Source organism: Staurois parvus, unplaced genomic scaffold (genome assembly GCF_062004578.1).
Source record: "Staurois parvus isolate SC_StPar_1 unplaced genomic scaffold, SC_StPar_1.0 ptg002808l, whole genome shotgun sequence".
In the NCBI taxonomy this organism is placed as follows: Eukaryota; Metazoa; Chordata; class Amphibia; order Anura; family Ranidae; genus Staurois; species Staurois parvus.
The window spans coordinates 32,530-48,989 of record NW_028320604.1 but is presented as its reverse complement, the minus strand read 5'-3'; the positions used below and the strand labels follow the sequence as shown (position 1 = coordinate 48,989).

The window sequence follows — 16,460 nt, the reverse complement described above, 5'->3', positions numbered from 1 at the left end:
AGTCATGTTGGAACAGGAAGGGGCCATCCCCAAACTCCTCCCACAAAGTTGGGAGCATGATATTGTCCAGAATGTCGCCTTAAGAGTTCCCTTTACTGGAACTAGGGGGCCAAGTCCAACCCCTGAAAAACGACCCCACATCATAATCCCCCCTCCACCAAACTTTACACTTGGCACAATGCAGTCAGGCAAGTACTGTTCTCCTGGCAACCGCCAAACCCAGACATGTCTATCAGATTGCCAGATAGAGAAGTGTGATTGGTCACTCCAGAGGACATGTCTGCTCTGCTCTAGAGTCCAGTGGCGGCGTGCTTTACGCCACGGCACCTGACGCTTTGCATTGCACTTGGTGATGGAAGGCTTGGATGCAGCTGCTCGGCCATGGAAACCCATTCCATGAAGCTCTCTACACACTGTTGTTGGGCTCATCTGAAGGCCACACCAAGTTTGGAGGTCTTTAGCTATTGACTCTGCAGACAGTTGGTGACTTCTGTGCACTGTGCGCTTCAGCATGCGCTGACCCCGCCATGTCATGTGACGTGGCCTACCACTTGGTGGCTGAGTGGCTGTTGTTCCCAGTGGCTTCCACTTTGTTATAATCCCACTAACAGTTGAGCGTGGAATATTTAGTAGCCAGGAAATGTCACGGATGGACTTATTGCCCAGGTGACCACCTATCACGGGACCACGCTTGGAGTCACTGAGCTCCTGAGAGCGACCCATTCTTTCACCAATGTTTGTAGAAGCAGTATGCATGCCTAGGGGCTGATTGTATACACCTGTGTCCATGGAGGGGATTGGAACACCTGAATCACATGATTGGGAGGGCGGGGACAATACTTGTGGCAAGTGTGTGTGTATTTTTTTTTTCTTTTTGTCACCAGTGTCTCTGATCACAGCCACACCAGTTATATGAGGCTGTACTGCTCTGGTGACAGGATGTAAAAAAAATAAATAAATTGTGACAAATTACAACTTCAAAAAACTCGCCATGCCTCCTACTAAATACCTTGGACTGTCTACTTTCCAAAAAGAGGTCATTTGGGGGATATCTGTCCTGTCCTGACATTTGGGGGATATCTGTACTGTTCTGACATTTGGTTGATATCTGTCCTGTCCTGACATTTGGGGGATATCTGTCCTGTCCTGACATTTGGGGGGATATCTGTCCTGTCATTTGGGGGGATATCTGTCCTGTCCTGACATTTGGGGGGATATCTGTCCTGTCCTGACATTTGGGGGGATATCTGTCCTGTCCTGACATTTGGGGGGATATCTGTCCTGTCCTGACATTTGGGGGGATATCTGTCCTGTCCTGACATTTGGGGGATATCTGTACTGTTCTGACATTTGGGGGATATCTGTACTGTCCTGACATTTGGGGGGATATCTGTACTGTCCTGACATTTGGGGGGATATCTGTACTGTCCTGACATTTGGGGGGATATCTGTACTGTCCTGACATTTGGGGGATATCTGTACTGTCCTGACATTTTTGGGCCTCAAGAAATGAGATGGGCCGTCAGTACTTCAGGATTGATTGATTTTCAGATTTTTCCCATAGTTTATGGTCTCTATAACATTCCTACAGACTAAATAATAAAACTCGATCTGAGTTATTGTCACCAAAGAAATGCAGCAGAATACATCTCGGCCTAAATTTCTGAAAAACAATTATTTGCAAAATTTTATAACAGAAAAACATTTTATTTCAAAACTGTCTCTTTTGTTTAACAAAAAAATACCCCCCCCCCCTTCCCGTGGTGATTAAATACCACCAAAAGAAAGCTCTATTTGTGCGAACAATGAAAATTCTCCTATGGGTACAGTGTCGCATGACCGCACAATTGTCATTGAAGTGCAACAGCGCTGAAAGTTGTCCTGGGCAGGAGGGGGGGGGGGGGGGGAGTTCCCGGCACTGAAGTGGTTAATATTGACCTTTTTTTTTCGACCTATTGTATTTATTCGTTTTTTTGGCGTTTGTGCGTTCTCTCCGTATCGCCGCAGTGACCATTTCTGGATGTTGCAAAGCCAAGAAAAACGACCGCTCACCGTACTGCAGCAGCAAGTCGTCCTCAATCACCGGCTTGAAGAAGTCGTCCTGATCCCAAGGCTTCGGGCTGCCGATACTTCGTAGACTGTCGGCCGTACAGTTCTGAGGAGACGAGGAAAAAAAACGAAAAAAAAAAAATAATGATGGAAAATGTTGCAAAAAATGAATTTCCCGGATACTTGCAATGTAACAATGTAAGTCACGCGGGTTACCGTCCCATTAACCCCGTCCTGCCAGATCTACGCATATCTGTGGCAGCATGGAAGTGGGACTGAACGGCGTGATGGCGCGCCACCACGTATCAATACCTCCTTTGTTCTAGGAGCGCGCTCAGTGACGTGCCTCTAGCACCCGTACCTGACAACCCACAATCCCCGAGAAATAGTCAGAAGCTGGTAGGATGGGCCCCCCGTCAGGTGATCACTGCGACATCCAACCATAAGCTGTTTTCAGGACGCTATGTACAGCACCGTGCTAGCCCCTCCCACCCGCCAAGATCAGCCTGACTTGCATAGAGAAGAACAGAGACTAGGGATGCACTGATATATTGGCAGCCTAAATGTATCAGCCAAAAATAGCGGCAATAGGAAAAAGTGCCAATAATGGTCTCTGAAAACGGCGACTTTATTCGTGATTTTACCACGTTTAGGGTGCGGTTTTCATAGGTCATGTGGCAAAAAAAAAAAAAAAAAGCAACACGCGTGCATTTTTGATGGGTTTTCAATGCATTTCAGGCCTGGTTTAAACCAACGCCGTTTGCGTTTTTGTCCGTTTTCGCCACATTTCACGTGATTTTTTAATTTTCTCTCTCTTTCGCACCAATGCAGTTTGCGTTTTGCACGCACGTTTTTGACGCTTTATTAAATTTCTTTTTGTTTTTTGACCAACTTGTTGCTGGGCAGATTAAAAAAATCAAAAACACATCAAAAACGCAACACAAGTGTTTCTGATGCATTTTTGCTGCGTTTTTAATGCATTTCAGGCCTGGTTCACACCAACGCCATTTGCGTTTTGTCCATTTTGCAGTGCATACACGTTTTTGACTAGTTTTTTATGCTTTTTATTTTTTTTTTCCCCCAACTTGCTACGGGGCAGATTAAAAACACAACGTGCATTTTTGATGCGTCTTTAATGCATTTCACTCCTGGTTCACACCAACGCAGTTTGCGTCTTGTCCGTTCTACAGTGCGTTTTGGCCTGCACATTTTTGACGCGTTTTTTGATGCTTTTGCATGTCTTGACTTTTTTTTTTTTTACCCAACATGTTGCTGGGCAGATTAAAAATGCAAAACACATCAAAAATGTGGCAAAAACACACTACATGTGTTTTCTGCAGCGTGTCTATTGAAGTCTATTGAACCAAAAACGCAACAATTTGCATTTAAAAAAAAAAAGTCCCCGACCCTTTCCAAAAGCGCAGCGGCTCAAAAAAGCATCATGTAAGGGATGATGCACCTTTTTTAAAAATTTTGTGAAAATTTTTTTTTTTTTTTTTAAAAAGTACAGTTACACCAAAAACATTTTTGAGCAGTTATTATTATTATTATTATTATACAGTATTTATAAAGCGCCAATAGTTCGCTCAGCGCTGTACATTACAGAGGGGGACAGAACATGTGACAGAACAATACCAATACAATGCAAAACATGAGGGGATCGAGGGCCCTGCTCTTTCAAGCTTACAATCTAGGAGGGAGGGGATGGTGGTACAGGAGGAATAGCTGTGGGGGATGGAGTGGTAGGAAGAGTGGAGGAGGGAGGCAAGTTAGCAGGGGGTGGGGTAGGCTTCCCTGAAGAGATGGGTTTTCAGGGTGCGCCTAAAGGAGAGGAGAGTAGGTGATAATCTGATGGGTTGGGGCAGGGAGTTCCAGAGGATGGGTGACACCCTGGAGAAGTCCTGGAGGCGGGCATGGGAGGAGGAGACCAGGGAACTAGAGAGAAGGAGGTCTTGTGAGGAGCGGAGTGTGCGTGCTGGGCGGTACTTGGATATTAGGTCAGTGATGTAGTTCGGGGCAGTATGGTGGACGGCTTTGTACGTCAGTGTTAGGATTTTAAATTTCATCCGTTGCGCAATCAGAAGCCAGTGGAGGGATTGGCAAAGGGGGGTGGAGGACACTGAGAGGAGGCCAGTGGAGGGATTGGCAGAGGGGGTGGCGGAAATGGAGCGGTTGGAAAGGTGAATGAGTCTGGCAGCCGTATTCAGGATGGACTGAAGCGGGGATAGCCAGCGGCGAGGCAGGCCAGTGAGGAGGGAGTTGCAGTAGTCGAGTCGTGATATGATGAGGGAGTGGATGAGCTGTTTAGTGGTTTCTGGAGTTAGGAACGTGCGGATTTTGGCGATGTTGCGGAGGTGGAGTCTGCACGAGTTTGTTAAAGATTGGACTTGGGGCTGGAAGGATAGGTTGGAGTCCAGAATGACACCAAGTACTCTGGCCTGCGGGACGGGTTTGATGGTGGCGTTGTTGGACATGATGGAGAAGTCAATGGGGGGTGGTGTCCGGGCTGGGGGGAAGACAAGAAACTCGGTTTTGGAGAGGTTCAGTTTAAGGAAGTGGAGCGACATCCAGTCTGATATGTCGCTCAACAGGTGTGTGATTCGGGCGGAGACCGAGGGGGTGAGGTGGGGGGTTGAGAGATAGATTTGTGTGTCGTCGGCATAGAGGTGGTAGTTGAAGCCGTGAGAGTGTATGAGTTGGCCAAGGGAGGAGGTGTAGATGGAGAAGAGAAGGGGCCCGAGGACAGAGCCTTGAGGGACCCCAACAGAGAGGGGGAGTGAGAGGGAGGTGGTGGCATTATAGGTAACGCTGAAAGAGCGTTGTGACAGGTAGGATGAGAGCCAGGAGAGAGCAGAATCTCTGAGGCCGAGGGAGTGTAGTTTTTTGAGGAGGAGGGGGTGGTCGACTGTGTCGAAGGCCGCAGAGAGGTCAAGGAGTAGGAGCACTGAATAGTGGCCATTAGCTTTGGCGGTTAGCAGGTCGTTGGAGAGTTTGAGTAAGGCAGTTTCGGTGGAGTGTAGGGGACGGAAGCCGGACTGTAGGGGATCGAGGAGGTTGTTGTCGTTGAGGTGAGAGCATAGGCGGGTGTAGACTAGGCGCTCGAGGAGTTTAGATGTAAATGGGAGCAGGGAGATGGGTCTGAGGTTGTTCGGGTCATTGGGGTCCAGGGAGGGCTTTTTAAGTATGGGGGTGATGTGTGCATGTTTCAGAGGGGAAGGGAAAGTGCCGGAGGAGAGGGAGAGATTGAAGATGTGGGTGAGGGAGCATAGGATGGAGGGGGAGGGAGGTTGTAGGAGTTGTGTGGGGATAGGGTCAAGGGGGCAGGTGGTGAGGCGGGCATCAGAGAGGATCTTGGAGACTTCTTCGATGGTAGTAAGGTCAAAGGTGCGGAGTGTTGGGGGAGCTTCAGTATGAGGAATGTAGGGTGGGGTGGGAGAGGAGGTCAGAGCAGTGGTGGGGCCGTGGGAGAGGGGTGTAGAGGGGGTAGCTGAGTGAGGGGGAAGGGGGTTGGAGGGAGTTTGAGCAGCGACGAAGTCCCTGTGGGTTATGTCGAGGGGGAGGGGGGATGAGGGGGTAGCTGTGTGAGAGGGGACGGGTTGAGAAGGCGTGTGAGTTGCGGCAATGTCCTTGCGAATTGTGTCAATCTTGTTTTTGAAGTGATTGGCAATCTCAAGGGCAGTGAGTGAGGTGCTGGGTGGAGGTGGGGGTGGCGAGAGTAGAGAGTTGAAGGTGGAGAAGAGTCGGCGAGGATTGGAGGAGAGGACCTTGATGAGGGTCAGGAAGTAGGCTTGTTTGGCAGCATGGAGGGAGGAGGTGTAGGTGCGGAAGGCAGATTTGTATCGGGTGAAGGCTTGTTGGGATTTGGTTTTGCGCCATAGTCGCTCCAGGGCACGACTGTGTCGTTTGAGGGTTTTGGTGTGATCAGTCTGCCAGGGCTGGAGCGGTCGGGGTCTGATGTTGCGTGTGGTTAAAGGCGCTAGTGAGTCAAGGGCGGTTGACAGCGCATTGTTGTAGGCGGTCATAGCCAAGTCGGGGCAGGACAGGGGGAGGATGCGGTCATGGAGTTGATCAACTGCGGAGTGGAGGGAGGCAGGGTTAAGGTTGCGGAGGTTACGGCTGGTAGTAGTGTGACATTTGGAGGGGTAGGCGTTGGAGGAAGAGGAGATAGAGAAGGTGATCAGGTTGTGGTCAGAGAGAGGGAAGGGGGTGTTAGTGAGGTTGTGGGGAGCGCAGCGGTTGGAGAAGACAAGATCAAGGATATTACCGTCGGAGTGGGTGGTGGATTGTATGCACTGTGCAAGTGCAAAGGAGGAGGTTAAGTGGAGGAGTTCCACCCCCACACACATACCAACATATAAACATGCCGGTCTGGGGAGCCTATGCACAAAAAAATAAATAAAACAAATAAATCAATTCTCAATTCTTGGCCCATTATTCACGGTTAGCTCTAAACTGATAACCTGTAGGGGCTTTTATATCATCACCTATGGAGAACCCAGGCTGCCCATACACTATACAATTTTCTTACAATTTTCTGCTCAATTTCCTTTAGATTTACCTTCAACTATGTAGCACAAGGGCCGGCCTGATTGGATACAACTGAAAGTGTTGTTTGGGTTTGACCTCATATTATATGGTTTTTGGTAAATCTAAAGCAAAAAAATCTCAAGAAATTTGTATAACGAATGGCCAGCCTCATTATATAATTTTCTTGAGAATTGTTCCACCCGCTGGCTTGTATACAAGTTTTGGGACATTTGAAGACATTTTGCCAAAGTGCCCCTGAAGAAGCCTCAAGGTGCCCCTGAAGAAGCCTCAAGACGCCCCTGAAGAAGCTTCCAGGCAACCCTGAAAAAACCTTGAGGTGCCCCTGAAGAGGCCTCGAGGCGCCCCTGTAGAAGCCTCGAGGCGCCCCTGAAGAGGCCTCGAGGCGCCCCTGAAGAGGCCTCGAGGCGCCCCTGAAGAGGCCTCGAGGCGCCTCTGAAGAGGCCTCGAGGCGCCCCTGAAGAGGCCTCGAGGCACCTCTGAAGAAGCCTCAAGGCGCCCCTGAAGAAGCCTCAAGGTGCCCCAAGGCACCCTGGTTGAGACTAGCTGCTCTAGAGTCTCTATGTAATCTTCATGTCTAAAATGATATTTTTACACGTGTAAATTTTTAGACATTTTGCCAAGGCGCCCCTGAAGAAGCCTCGAGGCGCCCCTGAAGAGGCCTCGAGGTGCCCCTGAAGAGGCCTCAAGACACTCCAAGGCACCCTGGTTGAGACTAGCTGCTCTAGGGTCTCTGCTTTCAGAAAATATGTTTGGGGGGGATTTATGTAATCTTCATGTCTAAAATGATATTTTTACACGTGTACATTTTTAGACATTTTGCCAAGGCGCCCCTGAAGAAGCCTCAAGGGGCCCCTGAAGAAGCCTCAAAGGGCCCCTGAAGAAGCCTCAAGGGGCCCTTGAAGAAGCTTCAAGGCGCCCCCGCCCCTGAAGAAGCCTCAGGGCGCCCCTCAAGAACCCTCAGGGCGCCCCTCAAGAAGCCTAAGGGCGCCCCTCAAGAAGCCTCAAGGCGCCCCTCAAGAAGCCTCAAGGGGCCCTGAAGAAGCCTCAAGGCACCCTGGTTGAGACTAGCTGCTCTAGGGTCTCTGCTTTCAGAAAATGTGTTTGGGGGAATTTATGTAATCTTCATGTCTAAAATGATATTTTTAATACGTGTAAAAAACAAACAAACAAAAAAAAACCCACAAAAATGGCTTTGGCAACAGAAGGGTTAAACATTAAATATGAAAAGTCCTGGCTGTATAATAAACGCTCGGAGGTGATAAAAACGTACTTACCGTAAAGCGGACATAATTGATGAACTTTATGTAGCCGTAGAAGTCCAGACCTGCAACACAGAAGAAGATTTCTGATGACCATCACCAGGGGGGGGAGAAGATTGTACGCTCCTCGGGGGCGGGGACTGATGTGAATGTACAATATATATGTAAAGCGCTGAGTAAACTGATGGCGCTTTATAAGTACCTGAAATAAATAAGGGGGGCTAACATGCACCCCTATGTCATGGGCAGGGGACAGGTCCTCTTTGTAGAGACACTAGGGGTCTTCAAGGACCCCTATGGCTGTCCTGCCCTGCACAGATGGTGTTTGAATAGCTGCATCCTCACCTACATCGGAACCGATGCAATACATGCCGTTTCTGGGGAAAAGCCAAGGAGCCACCACAGTTGCCTGCTGCTTGGGGGTGGGGGTGGGGATGGGGGTGGCACCCTTTTAGGGCCCCATACAAGTGACCAGGCTGACCGTACCGTGTGTGGAGACAAACTGGCGGAGGCTGAACTGATGCTGCTCCTGGCAGTGGTGGAAGGTTTCTTCTGGTGAATGGAAGATCCTGTAAGATATACGAGACAAAAGTATTATTTAGGGCAATGATGGCCAACTAGAAAACTATAGAGGGCCCCCCACCCCCGACACCTCCCAAGGGCCACTCAACAGTACTGCATTTTCGCACCTCAACATACCAAATATTCAAATATGTTGATCCTGCTGCATTTTTTGCAGTAAACTACAATTCACTCTGAAGAAGCTGACGTACAATGACAACATTGGTGTCAGTGGGTGCAATATTAACCCCCAGCATCAGTGTCAGTAAACGAAAAAATAACCCCCAGCATTGGTGTCAGCAAACGAAAAAATAACCCCCAGCAACGGTGTCAGCAAACGCAATAAAAAACCCCAGCATCGGTGTCAGTAAACATCATCATAACCCCCAACAATGAAGTCAGTGAACACCATAATAACCCCCAACAATGAAGTCAGTGAACACCATAATAACCCCCAGCATCGGTGTCAGTGAACACTATAATAACCCCCAGCATCGGTGTCAGTGAACACCATAATAACCCCCAGCATCGGTGTCAGTGAACACCATAATAACCCCCAGCATCGGTGTCAGTGAACACCATAATAACCCCCAGCATCGGTGTCAGCAAACGCAATAACACCCAGCATCGGTGTCAGCAAACGCAATAATAACACCCAGCATCGGTGTCAGTAAACATCATAATAACCCCCAACAATAAAGTCAGTGAATGCCATAATAAACCCCCAGCATTGGTGTCAGTGAACACCATAATAACCCCCAGCATCGGTGTCAGTGAACACCATAATAACCCCCAGCATTGGTGTCAGTGAACACCATAATAACCCCCAGCATTGGTGTCAGTGAACACCATAATAACCCCCAGCATCGGTGTCAGTGAACACCATAATAACCCCCAGCATCGGTGTCAGCAAACGCAATAATAACACCCAGCATCGGTGTCAGCAAACATCATAATAACCCCCAACAATAAAGTCAGTGAATGCCATAATAAACCCCCAGCATTGGTGTCAATGAATACAATAATACCCACCAACAATGAAGTCAGTGAACGCCACAATAACCCCCAGCATTAGGTGTTAGTAAACTAAACAATAACCCCCAGCATTAGGTGTTAGTAAACTAAACAATAACCCCCAGCATTGGTGTCAGTGAACGTCATAATAGCCCCCAGCATCGGTGTTAGTAAATGAAATAATAACCCCAAGCATCAGTGTCAGTAAACATCATCATAACCCCCAACAATGAAGTCTGTGAACGGCCTGCGGGCCGCACACGGGGGGGGGGGGGGGGCGGCGGCCTGCACAGGTTGGCCGGCCGGCCGGCTGCACACAGGTTGGCAAGCCGAATGCACACAGGAGGGCAGGCGAGCTACACACAGGGGGGCTGGCGAGCTACACACAGGTTGGCCGGCCGGCTGCACACAGGTTGGCAAGCCGAATGCACACAGGGGGGCCGGCGGGCTGCACACAGGGGGGCTGGTGGGCTGCGTGTTGGGTGACAGAGATTTGGAGTAATTGGCGAGGGGGCGGAGCTGGGAACACCTGAGATCTCATCATTGGATTCCACAGGAGGCATGAGGCCAGCTCATAAAGCCCCTCATGTGGCTGATATTCAATCTCAGCAGGGAGATGTATCAACTGCACTAGGCCAGCACGGCGCCCCCTGGGGGGGATCATCCAGGGGGAGGGGTTTACCTCTCACAGAACAGGCATCGAACGTCTTGCTGCACTCCGGATTCCTCGTCTTCCCAGGCGGCATCGTCCCCGTCCTCGTAGTCTTCCAGCTCTGGAGCCTCATCCAGGTCTTCCTCATCTGCAAATGGGAAAGGAAATGTCAATTCCTTCACACAGACCAGGGAAGGGTCTCTCAGGCCATCTGTGCCCCCTACTGGGGAGACTTGGTCCCACTTCCTATCAGGACAGGAAGTGATGAGATTTCACTGCAATGGGGACACACGGACAAAAACATAAAACACATTTTAGGGTTAGAATGCATTGCTGTCCTGGAGACAACTATTCCCCATTATTCCTGTGCAGGTGTCACGGGGACAGGAAGTGAGGGAAGATCTCGCCTTTGGGGACACTGACGGTATGAAATCCAAAACTAAGAAAAAATGTCCTATATTGCAGCTTATCCCTCAGATGTGGTGTCTGCATTCCAAGGAGGGGTGAGTATTAGATGGACTAGCAGATTTAGATACATTAACAAGCTGCAACACACCTCCATTCTGGAGGAAGGAGCACAGGGGGCACCTTTGGGCAGCAGCATTGTCAGTCGGGGGGGGGGGGGGGGGGGAGGGGAAGTAGTAGATGGACTAGCAGATTCAGATACACTAACAAGCTGCAACACACCTCCATACTGGAGGAAGGAGCACAGGGGCACCTTTGGGCAGCATTGTCAGTCTGGGGGGGGGGGGGTAGTATTAGATGGACTAGCAGATTTAGATACACTAACAATTCTGGAGGAAGGAGCACAGGGGGCACCTTTGGGCAGCAGCATTGTTAGTCAGGGGGGGGGTGAGTATTAGATGGACTAGCAGATTTAGATACACTAACAAACTCCAGATATCAGTTACAGTCAAAGTTTTTTTCCTTTTGGGATAAAAAATAAATAAATAATAAAAGCTGATCATTGTAAAGCCGGCCATAGATGGTTCGGATCTTGGCCAGGTTCAGCAGGGACCGGCTTTAGCACCCCTATCAGTGGTAAATGGTTTTGTCTCATCTCGGTCACTGATACATTCTGCTGGAGAGCTTGTGCTTTTGAAAAAACAACAGACTTACTAACTGGATCACCAGGTGAAAGACAGCCTAAAAATAAAAGGAATGCAGCCGCCACATCTAAGAGATAATAAGCTGCAATATGAGAAATGTGGACGGAGGGGCTCAGTTTTCCCTCCCAGACTATATGCATTGGCTCTGATTTGTTACAGAACCCGGGACTCTGAGGCCCCGCCCACGTCTGGGCATTCGCGATATCAGGAAGAATAGCCACCATCCCGAAATGCTCTGCGAAAAATGACAAATCGCAGCACGCTTGTCCGGGCGCCATTCGTTTTCAATGGCACCGTGGCTCTGCCGCGACACACACACACACACCGCGTCGGGCGGAGCTTGCTGCTCCAAAAAGAAGCTCCCGCGCCTTTCTGAGCATTAAGGTTTGCCGCAATTAAACCGCGTTTTGGTGCCACTGAAAACACGAAGGCACCTGGACAGGCGTGGAGCAATTTGTCATTTTTTGCACAGGAATTTTGGGATGACGACGATTCTTCCTGAGATCGCAAACGCCTAGATGTGTACGGGGGGCCCTGCCTCCCTCCCTCCATACTCCACCTACAACTGAAAGGCACGCGCCAGGTAAACGTATCTTCATCCACTAGCCAACCACAATACACACACTATATTGCCACAAGTATTGGTCGGCCGGCCTTTCCACGCACATGACCTTTAATGGCCCCCCAGTCTTAGTCCGTAGGGTTCAATATTGAGTTGGCCCCACCCTTTCCACGCACATGACCTTTAATGGCCCCCCAGTCTTAGTCCGTAGGGTTCAATATGGAGTTGGCCCCGCCCTTTGCAGCTATAACAGCTTCAACTCTTCTGGGAAGGCCGTCCACAAGGTTTAGGAGGGTGTCTATGGGAAGGTTGGACCATTCTTCCAGAAGCACATTTGTCAGGTCAGGCACTGATGTCGGGGGAGGAGGCCTGGCTCGCAGTCTCCGCTCTAATTCATCCCAAAGGTGTTCTATGGGGTTGAGGTCAGGACTCTGTGCAGGACAGTCAAGTTCCTCCACCCCAAACTGGCTCCTCCATGTATTTATGGACCTTGCTTTGTGCACTGGTGGGCAGTCATGATGGAACAGGAAGGGGCCATCCCCAAACTCCTCCCACAAAGTTGGGAGCATGAAATTGTCCAAAATGTCACCTTCAGAGTTCCCTTCACTGGAACTAGGGGGCCAAGCCCACCCCCTGAAAAACAACCACACCCCATAATCCTCCCTCCACCAAACTTTACACTTTGCACAATGCAGTCAGGCAAGTACCGTTCTCCTGGCAACTGCCAAACCCAGACACGTCCATTGGATTGCCAGACAGAGAAGCGTGATTGGTCCCTCCAGAGAACGTCTCCACTGCTCTAGAGTCCAGTGGCGGCGTGCTTTACACCACGGCATCCGATGCTTTGCATTGCACTTGGTGATGGAAGGCTTGGATGCAGCTGCTCGGCCATGGAAACCCATTCCATGAAGCTCTCTACGCACTGTTGTTGGGCTCATCTGAAGGCCACACCAAGTTTGGAGGTCTTTAGCTATTGACTCTGCAGACAGTTGGTGACTTCTGCGCACTGTGCGCTTCAGCATGCGCTGACCCCGCCCTGTCATGTGACGTGGCCTACCACTTGGTGGCTGAGTGGCTGTTGTTCCCAGTTGCTTCCACTTTGTTATAATCCCACTAACAGTTGAGCGTGGAATATTTAGTAGCCAGGAAATGTCACGGATGGACTTATTGCCCAGGTGGCCACCTATCACGGGACCACGCTTGGAGTCACTGAGCTCCTGAGAGCGACCCATTCTTTCACCAATGTTTGTAGAAGCCGTCTGCATGCCTAGGGGCTTGATTGTATACACCTGTGTCCATGGAGGGGATTGGAACACCTGAATCACATGATATGGAGGGGATTGGAACAACCGAATCACATGACTGGGAGGGGATTGGAACACCTGAATCACATGATTGGGAGGGGATTGGAACACCTGAATCACATGACTGGGAGGGGATTGGAACACCTGAATCACATGATTGGGAGGGCGGGGCCAATACTTGAGGCAATGTACTGTAGATGTAGGTATGTATATATCGGGGTTATGGCTGTAGATTTTGTCCGGTATCTTTATTTTCAGTCGCTGGATGGCTTTCTGTAGCGGGGGAGGGGACGTCCCCCCCCTCCTGCCACTCACCGCTGTTACTCAGCTTTAAACTGTCACACCCAAGAAATGATCCAACAGTGCGGCCGGCTGCTGATAGAGGTGACGAGAAACTCTATTGTCATGGAGGCCCAGAGCAACGTGATGACGTCACATCTTGTCCGGGGGGGAAGGATGTAACGGCACTGAACAGGAAGGGCTTAATGTGAGGGGTCACTATGTGCAGGGAGTGTTTTACTAGGGGGCAGGGTCTGTGTGTTGCTAGGGGGGCGGGGTCTGTGTGCATCACTGGACTCACACTGCTCTGGATGGCTGTGCTGTGCAGTGTGATTACTAGGGGGTGGGGTCTGTGTGCTTCACTATACTCACATGGCTCTGGATGGCTGTGCTGTGCAGTGTGATTACTAGGGGGTGAGGTCTGTGTGCTTCACTGTACTCACACTGCTCTGGATGACTGTGCTGTGCAGTGTGATTACTAGGGGGTGGGGTGTGTTACTAGGGGGCGGGGTCTGTGTGCTTCACTGGACTCACACTGCTCTGTATGGCTGTGCAGTGTGATTACTAGGGGGCGGGGTGTGTGTTACTAGTGGGTGGGGTCTCAGCGCTTCACTATACTCACACTGCTTTGGATGGCTGTGCAGTGTGATTACTAGGGGGTGGGGTCTGTGTGCCTCATTGTACTCACACTGCTCTGGATGGCTGTGCAGTGTGATTACTAGGGGGTGGTGTGTTACTAGGGGGTGGGGTCTGTGTGCTTCACTGGACTCACACTGCTCTGTATGGCTGTGCTGTGCAGTGTGATTACTAGGGGGCGGGGTCTGAGTGCCTCACTCTACTCACACTGCTTTGGATGGCTGTGCTGTGCGATTACTAGGGGGCGGGGTCCGAGTGCTTCACTGGACTCGCACTGCTCTGGATGGCTGTGCACCCGAGCTGACGGAGGAGGACCGTTAGTAAAGAAAACAGTCCTCCTCCCCGTTGGATATGCTCAGTAATCATCGGGCCCCAGCGGGTAATTACTGGCCGGGACTCGGTGATTGACATCCGCAGCCGCGAATGGCGGCGCAGCTCTCGCGCGTCCCCTGCACAGACATGCACAATGACGTGTGTATATATGTGATCCTGCGCACAGGTGCGCCCTGTAGCGGTATATCTGCTATAGGGCGGTCCTTAAGTGATTGAATTGCGTTTGAAAAACCTGCTGCGCAAATAGCGTGTGATGTAACATTGCGACGATCGCCATTTCATTCTCTGGGGTCTTTGCTAGGAAAAAAAAAATGTTTTATATATATAAAATGTTTGCGAGTTATAAATAATTTTCCCTCGATTCACACCATTGCAGAAATCAGTTTGCGAAAAGCGGTGCGATGCTCCGAATCGGATCACATAGGTGCTCACACCCGATTCTGGTGCGGACTAAAAACAGGGTCCCGCACTTTTCCGGTGCGATGCGATCTGAGCCATGAAAAACGCACCGCGCACAAACCGCATGTGATCTGTGCAGGAATGCGGGGCGGTTCCCGTGCGAATCACATGCGACATACCGCACTGCATGTATGTGAACCCGGGCTCCAAGACTGCTTTTTAAATGCAACATGTTGCATTTTTTTGTTCATCACACTTCCATGCAAGCGCTGCAGAAGTGCATGTAGTGCGTTTTGATGCGTTTTAATCCGCTAGGCAACAAGTTGGGGAAAAAATCTCCGGGGCGGAGTCTCTGCTACAGCGATCAGTCCATGACACAGCTCCGGACACAGAGGAACTACAAGTTCCAGCACAACCCGGACTATCCCAGAACACTCACATGTCTCCCAGCGCTGCGCCATCTTCCCTGTGACAGCCGGCAGCCCCGCCCACCGACATCCGGATTGTGAGCCCCTCCCGAGAACACGCCCACTGAATCATATGGGCGGGGAGAGAAGGCTTCTCTTGTTGCCATGAGACGTTTCGGCCAGCGTTCTATCGGAGAGCGAATACAACGTGAGGGGCGGATCCTCTGCGGGACACGTGACTCAGCCAGCTCTATAAAAGGCAATTCTATGCGCAGTGAGTGACACCTGCCGGCCAATGGTGGTATACACAGAGCTGGGAGAGAACCTGTCTGTGCAGAGGGGGCAACATGGAGTGTCACATCCAGCGCAGTGTAGAGAGGGGGCAACATGGAGTATGGCACACCCAGCGCACTGTACAGAGGGGGCAACATGGAGTATGTCACACCCAGCACAGTGTACAGAGGGGGCAACATGGAGTGTCACATCCAGCGCAGTGTACAGAGGGGGCAACATGGAGTGTCACATCCAGCGCACTGTACAGAGGGGGCAACATGGAGTGTCACATCCAGCGCAGTGTACAGAGGGGGCAACATGGAGTGTCACATCCAGCGCACTGTACAGAGGGGGCAACATGGAGTATGTCACACCCAGCGCAGTGTACAGAGGGGGCAACATGGAGTATGGCACACCCAGCGCACTGTACAGAGGGGGCAACATGGAGTGTCACATCCAGCGCACTGTACAGAGGGGGCAACATGGAGTATGTCACACCCAGCGCAGTGTACAGAGGGGGCAACATGGAGTATGGCACACCCAGCGCACTGTACAGAGGGGGCAACATGGAGTATGTCACACTCAGCGCACTGTACAGAGGGGGCAACATGGAGTATGTCACACCCAGCGCAGTGTACAGAGGGGGCAACATGGAGTATGTCACTCCCAGCGCACTGTACAGAGGGGGCAACATGGAGAAGAAAAAGAAAAAGAAGAATTCCAGTCCGCTATTATATTTTATATGAAAAGTATTGTAGTTGCAACAATGTATCTATTTGTATCCGAATAAAACCATCTGTATCCAAAATGGATACAAATGGATACATTGTTGCAACCGCAAGACTTTTTCATATAAAATATAATAGCGGACTGGAATTCTTTTTTGTTCTTTTTTCTTCTTTTTCTTCTTGCAGGTCACGGCTCATGCGCAGATTTTTTATCGGTAAAATGATCGGTCATCATTGCTGGGAAAATCAGCTGATCAGCAAAATCGGCCGATTTTTTTCTACCGTTGGTGGTAATGTTGGTCGATTTTTTATTTTTTTTTTTTAAAAACGGCCGGTTTTCGACTCGT

At 50.2% G+C, this 16,460-nt stretch overlaps 1 protein-coding gene across 1 annotated transcript; it reads right to left on the bottom strand.

Annotated features, from left to right (window-relative positions):
* Window positions 1-1,686: 1,686 nt before the first annotated feature.
* Window positions 1,687-15,200, bottom strand: LOC149429097 (protein arginine N-methyltransferase 3-like). Its single transcript, XM_089666736.1, has 5 exons — window positions 15,145-15,200; window positions 10,114-10,231; window positions 8,343-8,425; window positions 7,872-7,921; window positions 1,687-2,155 (listed from the first exon to the last, which is right to left on the bottom strand). Exons 1-5 carry the CDS (start codon window positions 15,164-15,166, stop codon window positions 1,928-1,930), a joined length of 501 nt encoding a protein of 166 aa, XP_089522862.1. The 5' UTR covers window positions 15,167-15,200; the 3' UTR covers window positions 1,687-1,927.
* Window positions 15,201-16,460: the final 1,260 nt, after the last annotated feature.

What these genes read in the sequence shown, in the direction of transcription:
- LOC149429097 (XM_089666736.1), bottom strand. Translation starts at nt 15,166, where the DNA reads ATGGCGCAGCGCTGGGAGACAT. An exon ending in CCAGTTTGTCTCCACACACG is followed by an intron (nt 7,922 to 8,342) that starts GTACGGTCAGCC and finishes TCTGTGTTGCAG; the next exon opens with GTCTGGACTTCTACGGCTAC. An exon ending in TCAATTATGTCCGCTTTACG is followed by an intron (nt 2,156 to 7,871) that starts GTAAGTACGTTT and finishes TCGTCTCCTCAG; the next exon opens with AACTGTACGGCCGACAGTCT.